The sequence below is a fragment of the Danio rerio genome, chromosome 9 (assembly GCF_052040795.2).
Source record: "Danio rerio strain M-AB ecotype USA chromosome 9, GRCz13ab, whole genome shotgun sequence".
In the NCBI taxonomy this organism is placed as follows: Eukaryota; Metazoa; Chordata; class Actinopteri; order Cypriniformes; family Danionidae; genus Danio; species Danio rerio.
Window position 1 is genome coordinate 43,343,329 of NC_141029.1, and position 26,269 is coordinate 43,369,597.

A 26,269-nucleotide genomic window follows, 5' to 3' on the forward strand; every position below is an offset into this window, starting at 1 on the left:
TTCACGCATCCATGTCCTGGCTTTTCTTTTCAAATTTAACTTTTGTAAGACGACAATTCTTTTCTGAACATTTCATTAAATTATTCAGCCTTTTATATTACAACATTATATTATTTAAGAAAAATCCCTCAACTCTCAACCCAAATATTGTATTATCTTCATATAAAAACGTGTATTTTTTTATATTATTACAGTAAGATCACATACTCAAAACTAAGTAGATATAGTGCAAATCATCAACATGATAGCTTACTTGCACTGTTAACATTACCTTGATTAAGCTTTAACTTAAGACTTAGCCTGAGAGTTCACCTGCCCCGGACCAGGCTAGTTTCCCAGCATAAGTTGCTAAAGTAACTGAGTTTGAACTATCGTAAATTTGATTTATGGAACTAAATTCACCATTAATACATCTGATTAACCAAAATAAGCCTGGCTTTTTCCTCTAAGCTTGGTTTATGGAAAAGGCCCCTGGTGAAGTATGCTGCCTGTATATACGTTTTGTTTAGATGTATGCTTGTTTGGATGTGTTGTACTCTGTACATCGAAAATGAGAAGGGGTCAAGGAGATATCCCATTTAATAATCGTAATAATTCTAAATATTTCTTTTCATGTGATGAGCGAGATTATTATATTATAAATTAATGAAATTATACTAAAATGACAACTCTAATGATGGCCAAAGACTTTTGTACAGTACTGTGTTTATGTTATCTATATATCTATATCTCTATATATAACATTTCTATTTATCTATCTATCTATCTATCTATCTATCTATCTATCTATCTATCTATCTATCTATCTATCTATCTATCTATCTATCTATCTATCTATCTATCTATCTATCTATCTATCTATATCTATATCTATATATATATATATATATATATAAAATACAGAACATAATGACTTTAACATTTTATTTTTACACAGAGTAGGTTTCTATTTTTACCTTTGGTCAAGTTACATGGAAGCACAATGAGCGAAAGAACATTTTATACAGAGTGCAAAGCAACTATGCAACATCAGCTTCCATGAATATTATGCCGAATCACCTCAACACTGCATTACAATCATGAAATGCTCAGTCATGTGCAGATCTCATTATAGGCATCGACCTTCAAGCAGGCCCTTTATGTGGCAAAGACAAGACGTCAACCGTGGCAGTGCAAAGCAAACTGACTCAGCAAACAAACCCTCGCTAACACAAAAACACCCCGTCAGTCAACAGAACATTTTTTTGGTCCAAAGTCAGCTGTCACCTTTTACACCCCACACCACGGTAAGTGCTTAAATCCTAAGGCTATTCGGTAGTGAAGTTCAGTGTGTTGTTGGCTGTGTTTGCGTTATTGCAGGCAGCGGTTTGGAGTGTCCCGGTAATGGAGTGGAGTTTTCGACTGGTTCTTTAGCCTCTGTAGATGAAGGCGGTTCCGCCACTGGACGGACAGGGTGTGTGTTTTGAGGGACGAATGCACTGGAGGCAGGGCCTTGGAAGGCATATTCTACAGGACTGGATGAGGCGTTTGGTTGCGATGATGTGGATTCATCACCAGGTGGCGCCGCTGAGGTCTGCTGCTCACTTCTCTCCTAGAACAAACATCGGAAAGACGTTAATGTAAGTCACTGCTTTAGGATAAATGTGTTTGAATTTATCAAAAAGGTGAGGGTGAATAAATAAATAAATATATATTTATATTTATTTATTTCACAGTACTCATAGGTTAGTGTTTTAACTCAAATAATGTGTCGCAATTGGTTTCCTCAAACGTTTTGAGTTACCTAAACTTAGAAATTAGCTTAAATTAGCTTTTACAGTATTTATTTATTAACTTATTTATTAATATATATATATATATATATATATATATATATATATATATATATATATATATATATATATATATATATATATATATATATATATATGTTACATTTGCCATCCAAAAGTAAAATGAGAGTTACAATATGTGTTGGGGGAGTTTATGAAATGTTCATTATCAGTGGCAAGGTAATTTTTTTATTCTAATGACTGAGAATGTAGTATGGTTTCAGGCAAATTTTTAGGCTAGAGGGCCACTGCTCTGCACAGTTTAGTTCCAACCCTAATTAAACACCTGATCAAACTAATTGTGTGCTCCTGGTTTGTTTGATATCTACAGATTGGTGTGTTGAAGCAGGGCTGAAACTAAACTCTGCTGTGCTGCAGCCCTCCAGAAATTAAGATTTACACCCCTGGGTTAGGGTATTACTAAAATCACAGAGACTAAATTGGTGATATAAATATGTTATGCACTGTGATAATTTAACGTGAGCAGCTGATCTTTCCAAATCTGCTGTCAACAAAGGTGAAGCATTAAAATAATAATAATAATATAATCATTGCTATTATACCTGCTTTACATTGCTTATTATATTAACATTCATTAATTTTCTTTCAGCTTAGTCCCTTTATTCATATAATAATACTGTAATTCCTGTTTTAGTAAAGGCAGTGTAAATAAACAGTTCTTATCAAGATAATAAACTACTTTTTATTAAATATTATAGTGTTTTTGAACCATACATATAGTACAGTATATTACACTAAAATAAACCCTACATTTGTTAACTATGTTATTGGGCAGATTGTTTATATTGCTACTGTTATAGATCTGCTATAGAATTACCACAACAGGCTAACTCAAGTACTTTACTATAGTGTGGTTCAACAGCAATATAGTATTTACTATTTATTATGTGTTTTTCATGTGTCACATTCAATCATACATTTTCTTTTCGGCTTAGTCCCTTCATTAATCAGGGGTCGCTACAGCACAATGAACCGCCAACTTATACAGCATATATTTTATGCAGCGCATGCCCTTCCAGCTGCAACCCATCCCTGGAAACACTCATACACATTCATTCACACACACATAAACTACAGACAGTTGAGCTTATTAACTTCACCTATACACTGTCAAACCCAAAAAGTTAAGGTAACTCAAACCGTTTGAGAAAACTGTTTGCAAAAAAACATTTAAGTTCAAAAACTAATCCTAATCAGTACTGTGTGTGAACTTACTCCATTTGAGTAAACAAAGCAATTTGAGCACAGTAAAACCCTATAAATGAAGAGAACTCAAACCAACTGAGCACTGTAAAAGCTAATAAGTTAAGGCAACTCAAAACATTTGAGGAAACCAATTGCGACAAATTATTTGAGTTAAAACACTAACCTATGAGTACTGTGAACTTACTTCATTTACGTTGAAGTTTTGAGGTATTTAATGAACACCTTCAACACTGGAGTTCAAAACTCTTTTCAAATGAGTAGAATTAACTTTCAGTACATTTTAAGTTCACTACACTCATTTCATTTGATTAAGTTGACTAATGGCTTTTAAAGTGTAGCACATGTCTTTGGACTGTGGGGAAAACCGCAGCACCAGGAGGAAACCCACGCGAACACAGGGAGAACATACAAACTACACACAGAAATGCCAAATGACCCAGTCGAGGCTCGAACCAGCGACCTTCTTGCTGTGAGGCAAACATGCTACCCACTGTGCCACCGTGCAGCCCCATGTGTCACATTATTATTTAATATTTGTAACGTATTTTTTCAATCAAAATGTAAAAAAAAATCTGTAAAATTTTGGAACTGAAATATGACTTAGGACTTGATTAGGAGTCTTACACTGCCAGGCCATTTGCAGCCCCTGGCTCGTGCTGCTCTCAACTCCGCCCACACTCGTCAGTGCTACCAAGCCGACCAATCACAGTGTTTGTGCTATGCGTCGATGCGACTTGTAGTTAAATTTTTTTTGAGAAGTGCGCGTCAACGTCGCCGACAGCCACGCTGTCCGCGTGTAGGCTGCGCCGTAGCATACGTGTACGCTTGATGCAGAAGTATAAATCAGCCTTTACTTTTGGCTTCTCTCGGTGTGCGGTCAAGAGTAACTTGAATATTTCTGGGGCTGATGTAAACGTTGACATATGTTCATAAGTGCTCTATTTTTACTAAAGCTGTATTTTTGAAAATATTCAAGGGTCATTTTATTATAATGTATTGTGTATTTTGTTGTACAAACATGTATAACAGTTTAGTTGTTGTTAGGACAGATAGATGACAAATATCTTGATCATTTGTTACCTTCATGGGGCCAATGCATAAAAAGCAGGGTGTCCACATAACAAACAAACAGCATTTACTGACAATTAGCATTTGATCACAAATATAAACACACATAAAGAGCATGTAATTAAAGCCGTGACATCAGAAATTTTAAGAAATGTGTTTAACTAAAGACAAATAAAATAGACAACAGAAAAGTGTTTTTCTTTGGTTAGTGAATAGCAAAGTGGTGTTCGTGAGACTTGTGTATATTTTCCAAGAATACACAGAAGATAAAAAAGGAAATGCAGTGTGAGACTGACAAGACAGCATGCGCTTTTGTGCATAAAAGTCAAAGACAGATGTTTATTCCTCACCTTTCCCCTGAGAGAAGGACAGCATGAATGAAACAGGGACAGAGACAGAGATGATTATTCAGTTAAAAGACAGAAAATATGATTTGGCATTAATGTTTTTCATTATCCGCTTGTTAAGTCTGACATCACGAGTTACAGTTTCCGGGACCAAGCACTCAATCAGATGACAAGTCAAATATTTGATATCTGGAATGTTTTTTTTTTTCAATGATATTGAATGATGCTCATGTAGTCACTTGTAGCATCTCATGTATTGCTGAGGAATTATTAATCACAATTATTTACATCCAAAATAAAAGTTTGTTTTTCATTATATATATATATATATATATATATATATATATATATATATATATATATATATATATATATATATATATATATATTTATTTATTTATATATATATATATATATATATATATATATATATATATATATATTTATTATGTGGGTCACACTTTACAATAAGGTTTGATTTGTTAATATATTTGTTAAGATTAACAACTAATTATGAACAATAGGTTTTTGAACAGTATTTACTAACCATAGCTCAACATTTCCTAATGAATTATTAACATCTAAATTCATGGATGTTAATAATGCTTGTTGAGATGTTAACATGATCTAACAACGAACAACGTATTTTCATTAACAAACTAACATGATCAAATACTGTAATGAATGTATTGTTCATTATTTGTTATTGTAAAAGTTGGTACCATTATGTGTACTTATAAATACTTATAAAAACTATACAAAGATTTTATTTATATTTAAGTTAATATAAAATGGGTATTATATAAAGCTATATTATATAGTTAAATATAAATAAACTCTTAAATATATGTATGCATGCATGCATGCATTTACACTCACCGGCCACTTTATAAGGTACTGTCCAACTGCTCTTTAATGCAAATTTCTAATCAGCCAATCACATGGCAGCAACTCAATACATTTAAGCATGTAGACGTGGTCAAGACGATCTACTGCAGTTTAAACCGAGCATCAGAATGGGGAAGAAAGGTAATTTAAGTGATTTTGAACATGGCATGGTTGTTAGTGCCAGATGGGCTGGTCCGAGTATTTTAGAAACTGCTGATCTACTGGAATTTTCACGCACAACCATCTCTAGGGTTTACAGAGAATGGTCCAAAAAAGACAATATATCCAGTGAGCGGTAGTTCTGTGGGCTCAAATGCCTTGCTGCCAAAGGCCAGAGAAGAATGGCCAGACTGGTTCCAGCTGATAGAAAGGCAACAGTAACTCAAATAACTACTCTTTACAGCCGAGGTATGCAGAAGAGCATTTCTGAACACACAACACATTCAACCTCGAGGCAGATGGGCAACAGCAGCAAAAGACCACACCGGCTGCAACTCCTGAACAGAAAACTGAGGCTACAATTCACACAGGCTCATTAAAATTGGACAATAGAAGATTGGAAAAAAGTTGCCTGGTCTGATGAGTCTTGATTTCTGCTGCAACACTCGGATTGTAGAGTCAGAATTTGGCATCAACAACATAAAGCATGGATCCATCCTGCCTTGTATCAACATTTCAGGCTGGTGGTGGTGGTGTAATGGTGTGGGGGATATTTTCTTGGCACACTTTGGGCCCATTACTTCCAAATAAGCAATGTGTCATCTGAGTATTGTTGCTGACCATGTCCATCCCTTTATGACCACAGTGTACCCATCTTCTGATGACTACATCCAGCAGGATAACGCGCCATGTAATAAAGCGTGAATCATCTCAGACTGGCTTTTTAAACATGACAATGAGTACACTGTGCTCAGTGGTCTCCACAGTCACCAATCTCAATCCAATAGAGCACATTTGGAATGTGGTGGAATGAGAGATTCACATCATGGATGTGCAGTCGACAAATCTGCAGCAACTGCATGATGCGATCATGTCAATATGGACCAAAATCATCTCAGTGGAATATTTATTAGTGCCTAATAAAGTGGCCGGTGAGTGTATATGCATAATAAATATATACCGTCCGCAAACTTTTTTTTTTGGAATGCAATCAATCTTGATCATTGCCCAGCACTAACCCTAATGATATCTATATCATCCTAACTTCATCTAGTCTTAGTATTGGGGAAAAAACAAACCTTTTTTGTGGTTAATTTTGTTGATGAAGTTCATAGCTATTTTGTGAAAGATTCAATATTATGTGTGGAATGACTAAATGGTGGTCATAAACAGAGATTTCTCAGTTCAAATCAGTAGATGTTTGCACCTGGAAACAGTAATCCATACGTCACAACGTAACAAGCAAATTAATTTTACAATAATCATATCCAAAAACAAAGATGATAAATTAAGTAAGATGTAAATAAGAGAATTGACAGGAAAAAGGTCACAGAACTAACAGCATTATTAAACAGAAACGTATGTATGAAACTTTCACCTCCACTTAACGTCTATATCCCACATCACAAAGTGTGCCACCATACCTGCTGGCCTTGACAGTCATTGTTCTTTGTCTGAGCGACCATATCTCGGATCTGATAGAGGGCAAAAGCGATGGTGACCCAGGGCGAAGCCGAAACCACCCAAGCCGGCTTGTTGGGATCTTCTTGCTCTTCCTGGTGTCTGGTTTTCCGTGACTTTGAGTCAGAGTTGGGCTGAGATGTGGATTGGTTCTGCACTAAGTCAATAGTGGCGATGGGTACTGGACTGGAGGGCACTGGGATGTTCTCAGCCAACATTGCACCCTCTTCAGTAAGAGCACAAAGATAAGATCAATGAGTGTGTTTACATGCATGTTCTTATTATCAATATGCATGTCAGGTTAAAGGGGGCCTCACTGCAAGAAGGTCTCTGGTTCGAAGGTCCAGAGTTTGCATGTTCTACCAATGTTTGCGTGGGTTTTCTCCCAGTGCTCCGGTTTACCCCATAGTCCAATGACATGCGCTACAGGTAAATGAAATAAACTAAATAGCCCATAGTGTATGCGTGTGAATGAGTGTGTATGGGTGTTTTCCAGTACTGGATCGGAGCTGAAAGGGTATTCGCTGTGTAAAACATATACTTGATAGGTTGGCGGTTCATTCTGCTGTGGAAACGCCTGATCAATAAAGGCTCTAGGCTGAAGCAAAATGAATGAATTACGATGTGATTCTTTCAAATCAATCCTCAACTTAGTTTTTAACAGCAAATGGCATACACTGCTTGCATCCAATTCCTTACAAATACCACTTAAACCTAAAATAATCATTATTAATGTTAAGAAAGGTATAAGCGGATCACAAGAGGAGCTTTGTTTACATTTAAAAGGCAACTTACTTTAATTCAAACTTCTCCAAATGCACAGTTAAAAACTAGCCTAGAGCGCCATTTGCTGTTAAGCCTTAACTCCGAATCGATTCAAAGGCGAATAGGGATGCAGTTTTGAAAACAATCAAATGCAGAACTTTTTTCCACCACAACTCTGGTCGTGTAAATGTATTACTCTGTTTTCATTTAGCTGAATAAGGGTATCCAACCATCACAGCTAGATTTTGTTTTGTGACAAGAACATGTTTTTACTGCAGATTCAACACTGGGAAACCCCCCCAGAAATGTCTCTAGAATGGCCATAGCAGTCATTCTGACTGTTCAAATAAGATGTAGAAATAATGATTTATTTACATCTTATCTAGATTACTGTCCAGTAATATGGTTACAGTTAGTCCAGAATAGAGCTGCACAACTAATTTTACACTGTAATAGAAGAGTTAACATTATGAAATTGCATAAAACCTTAGGTTGGCTATTGGTGAAGGATAGGGTAATAGTTTCTTAGGAGAAGATTCCCCCCTATGTGTAAAGCGCTTTGAGTGCCCAGAAAAGTGCTATATAAATGTAAGAAATTATTATTATTATTAATTGCTGTGTTTCATAAGAAATATTTCTGTTTTAAGAGTTAAAAGTGTATTGTACTTTCAACTTTTGTATAGTAATGCTAGTCATCATTTTAACACCAGACATGCATCAAAAGGAAATTTTGAAAAACTAATGCAAAGCAACGGACTGTAATGTATAGAGGAATGAAAACATGAAATCAATTGCCATCAGACATTACATGCTTGGTAACAATTAAAATGAGGTTTAAAAAATTGTTTAAGAAATATTTAATGGCACAATATTAAGTGGATTGTTGATCTGGATGTCATGTATAAATTTTGTATTTTAATGTTTTTTATTGGTCCTGTTGTTATGTATTAATGTAATTTAGGAAGAATAGCTACTATCTTGGTAGTGGCTAATGGGGATCCTGATAAATGAATAAAATAAATTTTAAGCTTCTATTGATATTTTAGAATTAAGCTTTGAATGTCTGTTTTTGTAATAAAGCCATTAATTGTGTACAAGTTACCAGATTAGCCATGAAGGTTGGGTACTCAATTGGTTGGGTACGCGGGAGAGCAGTAAAAATTTAGTTTTTATAGACATGTCTAAAGTAAAGTTGTTTTTGCAATCAGAAAATTATGTTTGTAAGTCTAGATCGGATACACAGCCAATCAGAAGTGTGATATGCACATCAACTTAACAGCATTTACTATGACACTGTATAACATTCATTTCTTTCATTCATTTTCTTTTCGGCTTCGGCACCCTCACCCTGTCTTTGGACTGTGTGGTAAACTGGAGCACCCGGTGGAACATGCAATCTCCACACAGAAATCCCAACTTGCCCAGCTGGAACTCAAACCAGTGACCTTCTTGCTGTAAGATGACACTGCTAACCACTGAGCCACCATGTCGACAGAACTCTTTTTTGATTTTTAATTATAATAAAATAACAATGTTAGAATGAAATATACACACATTTAGGAAATATCAGGGTGTTATAGTTACATGGGTTTAATTTGATCATAATTATTAAATGACAACATGTCAAAATGGTCAAAATGTCTGCCCTTAGTAGATCTATTGTTAAGACAGAGCAGATGTTTTCATGTAAGTGAGAAGGAAGTACATCTTAAATGGAAGGAAGTACAAAGTTTGCTCGACTCAAACAGTTATAAAAATGTGTTCATAGTGCATCTCGTACTGTTTGAGTAAAAGTGGTACAATCAAATGTATGTGAAAAACTGCAGATAGGTTATATAAGCCACAAGTTTTATACTGACATGTTGCAATACTCTTAATGAATGTATTTAACAAGAAACCGACATAAATACTCATAATTAGATATTCAAATCATTACATTTTGACGTCATTACCAGGAAACAAACTGAATTATAAATAAGTTCTTGTCAACATGTTTTACTTGAATTGCTGTTTTTTTTGCATGTGCTGTATAGTAAACTGGGACAGTAGGTTATTTCAATAAGCAGATTTCTGTGAGTTATTAGCATATTGGCATCCAGCAACATGACCTTTGTGTTGTAAAACAGCAGAAAGAAGCTTACTTTTCTCCTCGTTCTGGCCTAACAGCCACTGTATGAGAGAGAAGATCAGTAACGTGACCAGAGAAGCCATCCCGAGGCCTCTGAAGGTTTCTGCAGCACCTAAAACAGGAAATTTACAAGATGAAAAAGGAAGCTTGAGAGGAAACAAGCCGGATACTGTTCAGATTACTGTCAAAAGCTATTCACAACGGAAATCACTATCTGCAAGTTTTCTTGTTCTCTTTGATATTTGTAATTGATTTAGTGGGGTCCAAAGTTCACTTAGTTGTTCTTCTGTGGATCTTTCCTCAATAGTGATATTCATATTAAACTGAAACAAATCAATTTTGAACTGGATATACTCCAGCATTCTACTTTACCACTACTTTGCTATCTGTCTGATATGCTGAATATGTCCCATTAAATAGAATATCGTTATGGCTTGTCACTATTTTCCTGTTCAGACCTTGAAAGTGGCTTTGACACAATCTATATCAGGGGTTCTCTAACTTTTTTAACCAGCGACCCCTCAAATAACAACACCAGTGACTTGCGACCCTCTCCATGCTCAGAGGTGGTTATAAGCATACAAATATTGCACACAATGGTGCACACACACCAATAGGAACTATATAAACAAGCTTATTGATGACACAAAAAATGCAACAGTCTATTTTTTATAATCATTATTCATTTGTTATATTTAATATTGATCTTACTTAATGAGAATGGTGAGTACAATGTTTATAGCACAAGACTATTCTTGGTTTAATTTTGGAGACTTGGAGATCGTCCTCCTTGTTCAGTCGTGGCCTTTTTTTAAATGAATTTGAGTGCCATAAAGATGTCAAAGGTTAACATTGTGCTGTGAAATCAATCTGCTGCAACTAACACTATTGCTGTGATGTTAATCTAGCATAATAACCCCAGGGCTCGCAATCCAATGGAAAACAATTAAATATTAAGTATATATTAAATATAAGTTAAAAATAAATAGCCCTAGTTTTAATATTCTGCATGTTATTGATAAAATATGATAGTTCTAATAGTTTAATAAAATATATGAGATTTTTTGAAAATCACCAAGCATCTAAATGAACGTTAGACATAAAAATAGATACCAATGATTAGATTTCATATTTTATTATGGTCTCAATCTATGGCTTTTTGGTTTTAATTACTCAACCTCATGTCGTTTCAATCCCCTAAGACAGTCTTCTGAACATAAATTAGGATATTTTAGATGAAATCCTGGAGCTCTCTCATCCTCCATAGACAGCAACAGTCCAGAAATGTCTATGTCCAGAAAAGGAACCAAAAAGATTGTGTCTATTGACAATGGTAGTGCTCTCAGATTTCATTTAAAATACCTTCATTTGTGTTAAAAGGTCTTAGGCGATTGGAACGAAACGGCGGTTTGTAAATAACATTTTAAATTTTTGGGTGAACTAACCCTTGAACATTTAACAGAATTCCCATTTACTACTAGACTCTGCTTCTTAATAACTGTGTCTTTTTATTTTATAGCATAAAAGCAAGCATAATGCCGAAGTATAGTATATTAGTCATTAGGCTACATCATAGAGTCTGATATCATACCGAAAAAGTTGACAAACACTCCTCCCAGCATTGCTCCACAGCCTCTCCCGAGCCCCAGGTGAAGCCCCTGCAGGATTCCCTGGGCAGAGGTGCGCAGTGCAGGAGGAACAGCAGCACTCAAATACGAGATACAGGCCGCCCAGACGGAGGCATGTGTCAAACCTGCACCACACATGAGCAGAAACACACAACAACATCAACATACACCAGCCACAGCTTCTATGTAAAACATGCTGTCTGATTACAATGCAACAGCTATAAAAAAAACCCTGCAAATATTAAAAAATGGTAAAGAGGAACAGCCTCATGCTGATTTTATGCAACATATTTTTTATTTGCTTCTAAAGTAATTGTAAAATGCTTATAAGGAACAAAACAAGAAACTAAATGTGACATGTATTGTGATGGATATTGTGAAATGATAAGGTTAGTATATTTAGGGTTGGTATTTCTCTTTGCTTGCTTTGTTTAATCAAAGAGCTAGTAAACAATTCAGTTCAGGTTATTGCTTTGTGTTTAATAGTTTAATTCTGTGGCAAGAAGCCATGTAATAAGCATACTAGCGTACATATTGTACATCCAGCCAGTTCTTTTTACACAATAAAGCCCTGATAAACCCTGACAAAAGAGCTACTGATAAGCTTGTCTGGCTTCTTCTGCAAATAAACAAAACAAAACAGAAAAAAAAAAATGGCTGGATGTACATTATCCCTTATTTAACAAAAAGTCAGAGGTATAACTCATAAGTTATTAGCCCCTTTCACACATACTAAAGTTGACGTATCATATCACACGCATTGTAGACATTAATGCGCTGTTTCCGGGAATCTTCCTTCTGCCTTGTCACAGCGCAAAAATTGCCGGTAATTTTCCGAAAAGGTCTGTATGTGTGAAAGGAGCTATTAAGTCTATTTATTTACTTGTTTAAATGTGTGTAAATTTATATTTATTCAGTTTAAATTAATTTCAGTAATATTATTGACTGATATGAAAAAAAATCATACTATTTACTTACAATACAGTTTGTAAAGTAATATTTTTTTCTCGAAGTACATCTATTATAAGATGGGCTTGTTTTGTTTGCAAATCCAATTAGATCCACTTATTTGGTATTGTAAACATTAAATAAAAGGCTATTAATACATTTTCTGAAATAGCACAAAATGTCCGCAGATTTTGTCTGGCCCACGTCATTGTATATTTTAATATACAGTTATAGACTATTCTTTTTTTCTGGATTTAGGATATGTAGTTATGTGTTTGAGTAAAATGTCATGTTAGTATTCTGGAAACTATTCATGACATTTCTTCCAAATGCACCATAAAAACTTCACTTATGGCATATATTTTTCATCAATTAACAAAAAGCTGCCATTTTTTTAGACATATTATCCATCAAATGTTACACAATAAAAAAAGAATATCTCTAATCTAAACCTTATAAATCCTGAGAAACTATTTTACAAGAAATGTTATTAATTATACAATAAAAATAAACACTTAAATCTTTTTTAATATATTTATTTATCAAATATTTTTCCCATAACTGTATTAATTTGCTCTTAATTGTTTATATATTAAAAATGTACACATTTAAATATGCTACTGTATTAAATGTGTATATAATCCAATCCATGTTCTGGTTATAATAATACTCTTACTATAATAATAAAAACAATATTAAATATTATTCATATAACAAAGTTCAAGTAATATACAGTACATATGTATATTTCAACTCTTACATTAAACAACATACTTATACATAATACATCATTTTTAAATACTCAAAGTTTTTTTTTTTTTTTAATTAATGTTGAGCTTAATGTCAACTTAGATTAACAAGTGCTTTGTTTCATATTGTTCTTAAGTTCTCTCTCATCCTTTGGTTTCTTCATAATGTGTGTATGTGCTATAAATAAGCACCCCATGATAATATAATGTCATATTGTTTAACAAACGGTTGTTACATCCATGTGAGCTGAGAACAGGGCTATCCGGTACAGAATGTCAACAGTCAACACATTTGTAAGATAATAGTGGCTAAAGCAGCTAAACAGGCTTTAAGAACCTGCTTTATTTCAAAGGTCCTGACATTTCTCCCTCGCCGCTGCCTAAAATAAAGAGTTCTACACTGAAAAGGGGGAGTTTACTCTTTTAAGAACTGATGTTTAACATTTTTTACCACATAGCTAAGTATCGGCAGAAATCCTTCAGCTTTAAAACAAACGCCATGGTCTAAACCTGTCTGTTTATTTCTCAACTGATTGCAACAGGGGGTTTTATGTGAAATCAGGTGTCAGATGTGCTGAAAAACAGCTGAGTAATGGCCTCAGATGAACCCGGCGTCTGAAATGGCCACCATTTCCACAGTTTATTTCTCACCTTGAAGCACCTCCATGGGTAAAACTATCCATGCGTTTTCCAGATAGGAGATGTAGAGATAGCGTGCAGTGTTGCAGGCCAGTCCGATATACAGGACTCTGTATAGGAGACAAAAACATAGTCACGTCATGCTGTACAATACAAATGTAACAGTGCTTTTTGTTACAGTGAAAAGTTAGTCTGGGGTGTGGTTAAACTCGCTGCTTTCTAAGGCCTATTGTAGTAAGGCTGGGTGTTGAATTTGCTGGTGATGTCAGTCTCCATTCTGACACCCAAATGAATGACTCATTCTGTGCTGAAGACAGGCTGTCGGAAAGAGAGACCGCATCAGTGTGCAAACACACAATCTCGAACAGGAACAATCTCTGGTAATGTTATTAATAGCGGCTTTAATCTGAATTATATTTCCGGAAAAAAGCATCACTAAACTGGTGTTTACAGTAGAATGTTTGGCCATTCATTTACACGATAAATCCAAATGGCGAAAATGCTAAATATTGAAAATGATATTGTTTCTGTGTTAAAGGAACACTCTTTTTTCTTGCAAATAGGCTCATTTTACAACGTCCCTTGAGTTGAGTTTCATCATTTTTAAATCTACTCAATTTTAGGCTCTGGCGGGAGCACTTTTAGCTTAGCTTAGCATAAATCATTAAATCAGATTAGAACATTAGCGTCACACTCAAAAAAGGTTTAATAGTAAAAAATAGTTTCAGTAATTTTTTCTATTTAAAGGTTGACTCTAGTTAAATCATAAACTAAGCAGGCCTGTAGCCAGCCAGGTGAAAGGGGTGGTTCTTTTTTCTCAAAAAGTGGATCTTTTTGCAGTTATAGGCCTCATTTAGGCTTCTGTTTAATTATGAGATCTTAATACTGAATTTTAGTGACATTTTAAGCTACTACTTTAGCTGAAATAGACTGTCGGATGGTTATCTTAACCAAAATAAAATTTCAAATTCATTTTATTTTCGGTCGCTTTTGGTGCTTCATACTTTTTCATTGGTAATTTTTAGTTCCAAGATTTAGAAGTTACTTGTACAATATTTTCTCTATTTAAAAAACAAGATGGGGCGACGCAGTGGCGCAGTAGGTAGTGATGTCGCCTCACAGCCAGAAGGTCACTGGTTCGAGCCTCGGCTGGGTCAGTTGGCGTTTCTGTGTGGAGTTTGCATGTTCTCCCTGCCACAGTCCAAAGAATGGGGTACAGGTGTATTGGGTAGGCTAAATTTTCCGTAGTGTATGAGTGTGTAATGTGGATGTGGATGTTTCCCAGAGATGGATTGCAGCTAAAAGGGCAAACCCGAACCGCTCGTGGCTAAGGGCTAAGACAGATGAAAAAACAAAATTTATGGCTTGGAACTAACTCTCATTCCGGTGTAATAATCAAAGAAATGTGTTCCCGCACCAACAATAAGTACTGTTGTCTTCCTAGTTATCTAGTTAAGGACTATTTTCAGGCACTGCTTAATATCACTGTGTCTGCTGCAACAAAGTTCTATGATTAATACGCCAGAATGAGATTAATAGCCACATCGGCCTAGAAAATAGCAATTTCTTATTTTTCAGTCTGTCTTAGTATATAATGCATCTACAAAACAGTTAAGCTTTAAATAGAAAAATTATTTAAAATATTTTTTTTTTTGTGACATACTAATGGTCTAATCTGATTCAATGATTATATCAGATCTAAAGAACTGTCACCTCAACTGTCAAATTTTCAATTTCATTAGAGACTAAGCTGAAGGAAAGTGAGCGAGTGAGAGAGAATCTACCTACGATTGAATAACCTACAGTTGTGTACAGAATTTAAACAATCACTAAAACCTTGAAACAACAGATTTGAAACTGCTTTTTCAATAGAACTACATGCAAAAGCAGCTGTAGGAGAAAACCATGCAAATGTTGACTTTGTGACTACAGAAAGTGTCTGGCTGTACACTGTGTAGGCTCTGCCACACCCTTTAGTAAGCTTTAGAATTGATCCACAAAAGGGAGAGAGCTCACTGGATCAATGCTGGAAAGCCTAGACAATGCACGATGGGGCTAATGGCAGGATAAAGTTACATGCCTCTCGTAGGCATGAGTGAATATAGGCTACTTAACAAAGGCTACAGAGATAAAGCTGAGGATAGCACATGGATGAACAGAACATCATCATTATATGATGATCATTTTGTATAGATGTGTTCTGATTTTCATTTAGGGCATTTAAATTTATAATACATTATATATTTTATTATATAAAATTATTCAAATACAGAAATTTGGTAATGTAAAATAACACAGTATAGTCTTCATTGTATTAATAAATCAGTAAATATTTCTTCATTAAAGTTACAAATGTTTTACGTTATTGTGCCTTGAATGCTTAACACTCTCTTGAAAAGCATTTAAAAAACGTGCAAATGATAAAGTTTCACTCTGTTATGGCTATACGTTGCAATGACTCATGACTAGGGCCAGACTGAATCTGCGGACGTTTTTTGCTATTTCTGCGGGGAATTTTGGTAAAAATCTGTAGATTTCTGCAGAACTATTCTGGGAGTATCATAACTAAAATCTTAATTTGTGAAATAAAAATGATATATTTTTAACTTTTATTTAATGTTTAAAATGCTAATCCAATTAGATTCACTTTATTTGGTAAACAAAGCAAGTCTCTCATATAATATCTCTAAAAGACAGAAAATATTACTGTACAAACTGCATTGTACATATATCAGATGAAAATTTTTATATTAGTAAATAATATTACTGTAAATAATATAAAAACTGAATAAATATAAATTTACACAAATTTACTCAAGTAAATAAAAAATTTCTGATGGGCTAAAAATCTGCGGAAATCTGCAGAATTTGCGTGTGCAGATTCCGTGTGGGCCTACTCAAGATAAATCTCATGTATACTCAATTATACAATTATATATGATTGACTATAATCTTAACTTAACATTGCATACCTTGCGATATCAATGCCGAAACGAAATATTGTGCAGCCCTAATAGTCACATTTGTTTGATGTTTTTAAAATAAACATTTTAAAATCACAATTTTGAGATATAACATCATAGAGGAGCAGCACTATGAGTTTCATCACATACAGTTAGGTCCATAAATATTTGGACATCGACACAATTCTAACAATTTTTGCTCTTTACACAAACACAATGGATTTAAATTAAACAAGATGAACAAGATGTGCTTTAACTGCAGACTGTCAGCTTTAATTTGAGGGTATTTACATCCAAATCAGGTGAACGCTGTAGGAATTACAACAGTTTGCAAATGTGCCTCCTACTTGTTAAGGGTCCAAAAGTAATTGGACAATTGGCTTCCAAGCTGTTGCATGGCCAGGTGTGTGTTATTCCCTCATTATCCCAATTACAATGAGCAGATAAAAGGTCCAGAGTTCAGTTCAGGTGTGCATTTGGAATCTGTTACTGTCAACTCTCAAGATGAGATCCAAAGCGCTGTCACTATCAGTCAAGCAGGCGATCATTAGGCTGATAAAACAAAAACAAACGCACTAGAGATAGCAAAAGCATTAGTTGTGGCCAAAACAACTGTTTGGAACATTCTTAAAAAGAAAGAAAGCAACAGTGAACTCAGCAACACCAAAAGACCCAGAAGACCACAGAAACAACTGTGGTAGACGACTGAAGAATTCTTTCCCTGGTGAAGAAACAGTTCACAACAGTTGGCCAGATCAAGAACACTCTCCAGGAGGCGGGTGTATGTGTGTCAGAGTCAACAATTAAGAGAAGACTACACCATAGTGAATACAGAGGGTTCACTATAAGATGTAAACCATTGGTGAACCTCGAAAAACAGGAAGGCCAGATTGGAGTTTTAAAAAAGCCTTTGCAGTGCTGGAACAACATCCTATGGATGGATGAAACCAAGAACAACTTGTACCAGAGTGATGGGAAGAGAAGAGTATGGAGAAGGAAAGTAACTGCTTATGATCCTACGCAGTGAAGCATGGTGGTAATACTGATGTGGCGTGGGCATGTATGGCTGTCAATGGATCTGGTTCTCTTGTATTTATTGATGATGTGACTGCCGACAAAGCAGCAGGATGAATTCTGAGGTGTTTCAGGCAATATTTCTTCTCATATTAAGTCAAATGCTTCAGAACTCATTGGATGGTGCTTCACATTGCAGGTGGAGAATGACCCAAAGCATACTGCAAAAACAACCAACGAGTTTTTTAAAGGAAAGAAGTGAAATGTTATGCAATGGCCAGGTCAATAACTTGACCTGAATCCAATTGAGCATGTATTTACTTGCTGAAGATAAAACTGAAGGGAAAATGCCCCAATAACAAGCAGGAACTGAAGACAGTTGGGATCAGTTGGGATCACACCAGGGATGAAACCCATGGATGTGTTCCAGACTTCAGGCTGTAATAGACTGCAAAGGATTTGCAACTAAGTATTAAAAAGTGAAAGTTTGATTTATGATTATTATTCTAGTTACTTTTGGTCCCTTAACAAGTGGGAGGCAGATGTGCAAACGTTGTAATTGTCCTACACAATGTAAATACCCTCAAATAAAAACTGACAGTCTCTTGAACTGTGTCGATGTCCAAATATTTATGGACCTGACTGTATTTAAAGATATTTACCAGCAATCATGTACAATTATCTTATGAAATGCAAAATGTGGTAAGGAGGGAATCATAGTACAGTATGTGAACTATAGCCAAATATTTGGCCCAACAAAGTTCTCTAATCTCCACTGAATCAAAATGACAAAAAAAGTAATTTAGCTTCGACACTAAACAAACAGTATTAGATCACTAATAAAGCATCTCTATAAACTAGGAAGTGGTCAGTGAAACTGTCATGTCTCTTGTCTTGGTTTAGGTTTCACAAACCGTCTGGCAGAGATACTGCTAAGCGCTACCAGTTTCATCATTAAAAATGCAAAGACTGAGCCACCAGCACAACTTGAACTTGTTTTTTTAAAAGCTGATTCATCTTGTTCACTGTGAAGAGCCGGTGCTCTGGGAAAATGCCACACAGTTGAGAAATACCACAACGCAGATTGAGGATGTGAGCAGACCTTTCCATGTGTCTGTTTACCTATGCCTACATACACACGGTAACATCCTAGAAAAGGGTGGCTGTACATTGTGTGCCCAAGCTAGGCAGTGCCCATTTAGGGCTTAGCCAAAGTCAACAATAATTACTGAGACACATCTGAACAACCTTTGGACTTTCTGTGAGCTTACATACACCTTTATGCCACAAAAAGAACAGCTCATATATGCTAGAACTGTGAATAAATGTGTGTATATTTGTATCAGCGTTGACCAGATGCGGTTGGTTGTGTTCTCATAAAATATTGAGCAACCAGGATATGGTAACCAGCGCTTGAAGGCGGTGCTTGGGCACAGATCCAAAATACATAACCCACCATTCTAAAGAAAATAATTGTTATCTCTGACCTTACAACAATTTGCTCAGCTTTAATCTCTTATGTCTATGAGTCTTGTTTACCTTTTGTGAACCTCACAATACACCCATAGTGCATGCAATATACATTACTTAAAGTCAAACTTATTTAATTTGGTCTGTAAATATAAATGAAAAAAGTGCCACAAAAGCAGGCACGTGCACACATAGGGCTCAACGTGCAGTGCACATGCCCTTTTTAGTCTTGGATAGAAAGTGCCCTTCCAAAGTGATCTGAAGTGCCCCCGCATCCCCAAACTTCAGGGAATTGTCAGTTCGCAACATCCATAAAATGAGTGACATTGCGTCATAAAATGTGATTATTGGTCGATACTGATCTTCGGCCGATCGATCGAAGCATCTCTAATATATACATATATATCAATTATAGGCTGGGCAATTAATTGAAAAGCATCAGGTGAGGTGACCCTGCTATGTTAAAAGGCTGTGGCTGATTTCTACTTCTGCAGCCACATCTGATCTCTGGTCATGTAGGACAATGGACTCATTCTATAGCCTTAGACAATAATTGGAAGCTGCGCCAGAGATGCCTTTAGATGACATATAAACTGCACAGTGCACTGAGAGGACAAGCAAAAAAAAAAAAAATTATATATATATATATATATATATATATATATATATATATATATATATATATATATATATATATATATAATTGCAGAAAAACAAAATATTGCAATGTCTGATTTTTGCAATATCCTGCAGTCCTACTTTAGGTACTAATATTTACTTTTTAGGTGCTTTTACAGATCCTTTAGTTACTAATATATATTTCCTTTACAAAGGGCTAGGTAAAATCGGTATCGATATTTTTTGACCGAACACCATTGTGAATGTCGATAAGAAAAAAGATGATTCGGTATGTAGTTTTGGTATGAAACACAACAATTTTATTAAAATGTGGCTGCTGAGTGCGCACTTTGGAAACAGTGCCTATAAGCTTAGAGTGTCAGTTTGTCATTTCCAATGGAGGCGTGCGACTTCGCATGAGGTGCGCATGTTGTGCAAGCAACAATATAAAATAATCGGTTATTAATCATAATCGAGAAAGAAATGCTCAATTAATTGAGATTTTGATTTTAGGCCAAATTGCCCAGCCCTAATATAAATGCACATAATAAGAATTTAAATATAAAGTATGAAAAACTTTAATATTAAAATACATAAAAATGAAAGTATATTAAATACTTTAACAGTATATAAATAATACTTATATAACACTTATGGAATCTGAATCAATATATATTCTAATAAAACTACAACCGAAAAGTTACCTCAATCTCAAGATGATTGTTAGTTTTTAAGAGTTTCTTGGGCACAGTTTAAAACAACCATAACCAGGCAAATATAAGAGTGCTATAATATAAGAGTCTGCAAAGGTGCTATTCGTCTTATAATATAGGGCTAGAAATGACACACGAGTTAAAGACATCTATCTACTCCATGTATATGTGGAATAATTAAAAAATAGAAACCACTGAACACAAAAAATCTTGTGAACACTTTCATTGTGCTTATTTGCAAAGAAGCTAAAGTGTTCTCAATACGCTTATTTCACGTGGCCGCCATTTTAAAGAACGAAAGCGAGGCTGCGGTGGGAAGATACCCAGAAGTATAGGATCAGCACTGTAAACATTGCAACAACATGCTGTGGACTATAAACCTCTAGCTGTTGCGTGATCTCAAAATGCACAAATGGTGTGAACATCACTTTAATATAAATTAGTTCAGTTTAATTTAAACAATTAAAAGCATATTAGGCATTAAACTAAATCTCTAAGAATAATACGCTTAAGTGTCCTTCTAGACTTTAGTTTATTGCACCAGATAAACACTGTGGGGACGCTTCCCTGCTTCAGCCAATGTAACCCTGTGAGAAATAAAACAATGCAGTCCTTTGTAGCACACCCTTGTGTTGTCTGTAATAGTGTTGTACCGGTACTGAAGTTTTAAAAATGTCCATTTCCCGCTAACATTTAAGCGCCACTGAAAGAGTTCCTAAACAGCACTGATTTGCCATTGTGTTTACCAGTGCTCAACAGAAATTAATGTGATTGGCCATGAAGGTCATCAGTTCATCGCTCTTCACCAATTGCAAACACAAAAACACGGACACTGGAGCGTTGTAAAGCTGTGAAGATCAGTCGATTCATCAAGCGGATCGCTTGTCTTTGATTGCACTCGGTAAACATCAGTGAAGTGCGGTGACTGATTACGACCAAGCAGTCATTTCTGTTGAACACAATGGCAAATCAGCGCTGTTTAAGAACGCCATCAACAGTGCCTTAAATGTTATCGGAAATGGACTTTTTTTTTATTTCAGTATCAAAATTCAGTATCGTGACAAGTCTAATATAGTGAAAAAATTAGTTCATTAACTTGAGTTTGATAAATTGCATCTAAAACGTGTGATTGGGAAAGAAAACGTTAGCTAACTAGTGCCCTTTCCCTTAACTTAGCTGAAAATGAGGTCTAATATCACTTTATATTTTCAGTATTCATTCAGAACGCACCTTCGGGTCACTCAGAAGGCGGTGAAAGTATAAATTCGGTCACTTTCTCTTCACTGATAAGATATCCAGCCAGGTACACAACATTCATGTGCGACTCAGGCCTCGATTTCGCTGTTTAAAATGGCGGGTGCGTGAAATCAGTCTATTGTCTACTAAGCTGCTCAATTGTATTCGCTCATTAAAATTAAATGGCACATGGTTTACAAATTACTGCCATTGAAAATACCCTAATTAAGTGCAGAAGCCTTGGCCAGCCATGTACAATGACAAATAAGTGGTAACTTTGACTAATACCAGTGTACTTGCTTGCGAACAAATGTGCTTGCAAACTAAATTAATATTCATGATCCAGACTCTCACTTTTCAATTGTAAATGTGCTAGATAAACCTGAAACACAAGTGCTGTTAAGTATAAAAAACATGCAATATATATATATATATATATATATATATATATATATATATATATATATATATATATATTGAGGTCTTCATGGTTCCCACCTGATGTGTCCAACAAGCTCAATGAGTTTGTGGCTGATGAAGTAGGCGGCGAGCTCGGAAATGTGGCTGAGCACCGAGCAGATACCAAAAAGAGTGGTGGTGCCCTTCAGATCCTCCAGATGCCAGAAGAGGAAGGTGAACACAAACCCGTAACCAAACCCCATGAACCAGGCCACAAAGAGAACCGTACCATAGCGGACACCACAAATAATCCGGAAGAGATCTTTGAAGGGAAAATGTTGCGGGTTGGTTTCAGGGCAAACGGGTGCATCGTCTGAACTAGATTCTGGAGATGAGACCTCCTGAATGACTTGAGGTATTTCCACATCCTCCTTCTTGTCCTCTTCTTCATCTGATTGATAAGCCCTGTTGTCAAAGTGGAACTGTGTGGCCACAATCAGCGCCGAGGTCATCAGCACCCCAAAAACTATAAACGCAATTTGGTAGTTCTTGTAGTCAGGCAGGACACAACCCAAGCCCTGAATGAAGATCGTGATGTGTGTATTGTCTATCCAAATGCCCACAGACAGCATGGCGATACCCCATCCCAAAGATCCCCACATCCTCTGGAGTCCATAGCGGTCTCTGTTTTGACCAAGGTACTGAAGAGTGACCGTGTCCACAATGGTCACAGCCGGGGCACTGAAGAACTCACCGATAATAATAACCAGCAGGATCAGGAGAAATATAGTATCTACTTGCTCCTTATTGAAGATTATGATATACTGTTTGACTTTGGCAGTAATAGCTTGGGTTTCCATTGTTGAGGTAGATTTCAATGGGACTTTTGTGGCACTGGGTGACATCGTTGTTAAGTTTGATGCCATACTGATGTCCACTGTTGAGTTTCTAAAAGGAGCGCTTGTGGTGTTTGTATTTGCACTTCGAATATATCTAGAGTGAGGTCTGTATGCAGCTAAAATGGGCTGAGAAAGTGGAGGATTGGCGTATGCATCCTCAGTCAAGTATCTTCGCTGTCTGGTATGATTACCAGCATGCGTATAGTTTGTAAAATTGACTGGTGACTGAACAGTAGGGTCTACACTAACACAGCTCATAGCTGCAGGCTTGACGAAGCCAATACCACAATTAAAGACCACCCAGCAGAGCACAGAAAACAGCAAAACTGCTTTGCCTTTCTTAAAGCGGTCTGCCACAAATCCCCAAAATGGTGCACTGCAGAACTCTATAAAATAACGGATCCCAACGAGTAGGCCACTTTGGGTAGGTGTCATTCCCAGCTGCTTGTAGTACACAGCTAGCAAGGGGTGTAAAGAGCCATATGCAGAGTAGAAGAAAAAATAGAAGATCTTGGAAATCAAGAGACGATTGTCTATTCGAGCACAACATCTTTCCATGCAGTTCATACTTTGGGAGGATTGAGAGGGGAGTGTGTCAGATGGTGCTGTTTGACCTGATGGTGTAGTGTTTGCCACCTGCCCCATGGACAGAGTGTTAAATGGTTCGGACAGGACGTATTTCCTCTTCTGGTCCTCTTCATCATCCGCAAGGATGGCCATCCGATCGCTCGCCATTTCTGTGAGACACACATAAAACATCTTAGAAGAATATTTTGAATTACGTCTTCATGTTGTAGCATTTCGCTCCAGTTACATTACATTGTATGTATGAATATTGGCTCAAAAACAAAACATTGACAAAAACTTATAGCCATTAGCAAAAATGACAGACTTCAAAACATTCACGTATAATTTATGTGGCAGCTGTTTAATGATCATTGAGATGAATGGAAACACTGTCTTAACGAAGAACAAAAAAAGAAAGATGGAAAATTTCGCCTTATCTTTTCTTGTTGACATCAAGTTTTCAGTTATTCATTTTCTTTTCGGCTTAGTCTCTTTATTAATCTGGGGTCACCACGGATGAATGAACCGCCGTCTTATCCAGCATATGTTTTACGCAGTGGATGCCCTTCCAGCTGCAACCCATCACTGAGAAACACCCATACACACATACACTACGGACAATTCAGCTTACCTAATTCACCTATAGCGCATGACTTTGGACTTGTGGGGGAAACCGGAGCACCCAGAGGAAGCTCATGCAAACACGGAGAACATGCAAACTCCACCTAGAAATGCCAACTGACCCAGCCGAGGCCCGAACCAGCAACTTTCTTGCCATGAGGCAATTGTTCTACCCACTGTGCCATCGTGACGCCCACGTCATGTTTTGTAAATCACAATTCTTGTTATTTACTTGTTCATGAAACCTGTCAGTTTCTAAGTAGTCTCATTTCAATGTTTTGGTAAAGTTGGTTTTATTTCCGCACATTCATTCAGTGACAACTTGTGACATGCTCTTTATATTGTTTACCATGGTACATTGAATAGTTGGTCTGAAATCACCCAAGTATGACTTGAAAACATCCTTAGCTCTATTTATTTGATCATGAACAATGTTGTACTTTGATAGTCATTTGCTGCTAATATGATTCCACTATTTAGGATTTCCAAAATAATAGTTATCTGAAATGATATTAATAAGGAGAAAGTCAGAAAATTTTAATTTAAAACCAACCTTACCTCAGTCATTTTAATAATGTTCAGGTTGCTTTTTTATACATTTTTATTCCATAACAAAGTAAATTAAATAATCGCTCAGTTTTTTTTTTTTTTTTTTACATTAAACTATTTTGATACTGGTATTGGACACAAAACTGTTTTTAATTTTAAAAGAAGACAAAATGTACATTTCCTTTCCTTTTCTTTTAATTTCCTTTTTTCATTTTCAAACCAAAATGAATTTTTTTTTTCATATATTGTAGTTTGACCTCAAACTAGATTGATTTAGTAACTGCCCGTGAATAACCAAGCTCTGTCACTGTAACATAATATCAAGTATATTATAAGTAGAAATAATGTTGAATTTCAGGTTGTACGAGTATAAATTACATAGTTAAGAATGCAATTTTGGAGATTGTATTGAAGAATGAAGATTGCTGTAGGTGCAGTCAACATCCAAAACCACATATATCACAATAAACTTCTAAGGGTGTGTCCCTGGCTGAAACTAACACACACCCTAAATATACATTAACGTTGTATATTGCACGAAAATGTACATGCACACAAAAACTGCTGATTATTGGTCTTTGACGCATGGTGTGGCTTAACTTACCCGGTTGTTGTGTGGAAGTTTTTGTTATTTCAGTGTCTGGCGTTGAAGGAGGACGATCCCTTCAACAGACTGCTCTCCTCTTCCAACCATCATTTTATCACCATCCTGGTTCCTGTTCACTTTCTGTGAATAATCACAAAACATCGAAGTATTCCCGTAGAGAAGAAGCGGCTTTATTGAACAGCCGTATTTCATCCGACCTGACGTCAGTCTCACACCTGCCTGCGATGTGCGCAGCAGCAGTGTCTGAGAGTGTGTGTGCTGCTCGAGGGACTGCCTTCATTTCTACTGATGTCACCAAACTGTGACACCCTATTTTATTTGTCACTTGCGGAAATTCTGTTTTTTTTTTTTTTTTTTTTTTCCTGTACAGACTGTCTTGTTTAAGAGTCAGATCAGATGTTGATAATCTTGACTTTTAAAACAACGTTATGATATAATATAGGGCACTATATGAGCTTCTGAGTAGAGCAGTTTAATTATTGCTGGATTATATATGCATTTTAATATTTTATTCCATTTGTGGGCTTCTTAGTACTAATTTGTTGTTGTTATTATTCAGCAAATCCATTAATTTATTTAGACTAACGCTAGAGATTGTGATAAAACAGCGACATCTACCGGCGCACAATAAAGCTGATGGACTAATCAGAGAGTTTACATCGTCCTATATAATATTATTCATTCATTCATTTTCTTTTTGGCTTAGTCTCTTTATTAATCTGGGGTCACCACAGCGGAATGAACTACCAAATTATCCTGAATATGTTTTACGCA

General features: G+C 35.9%; 1 protein-coding gene across 1 annotated transcript; it reads right to left on the reverse strand.

Annotated features, from left to right (window-relative positions):
• Positions 1-910: 910 nt before the first annotated feature.
• mfsd6b (major facilitator superfamily domain containing 6b) lies at positions 911-25,788 on the reverse strand. The gene is made up of 7 exons (NM_001328216.1): positions 25,493-25,788; positions 22,352-23,888; positions 13,852-13,949; positions 11,467-11,628; positions 9,889-9,987; positions 6,946-7,208; positions 911-1,591 (listed from the first exon to the last, which is right to left on the reverse strand). The coding sequence occupies exons 2-7, from the start codon at positions 23,884-23,886 to the stop codon at positions 1,325-1,327; spliced, it is 2,424 nt and encodes an 807-aa protein (NP_001315145.1). The 5' UTR covers positions 23,887-23,888; positions 25,493-25,788; the 3' UTR covers positions 911-1,324.
• Between the last annotated feature and the right edge of the window lie 481 nt (positions 25,789-26,269).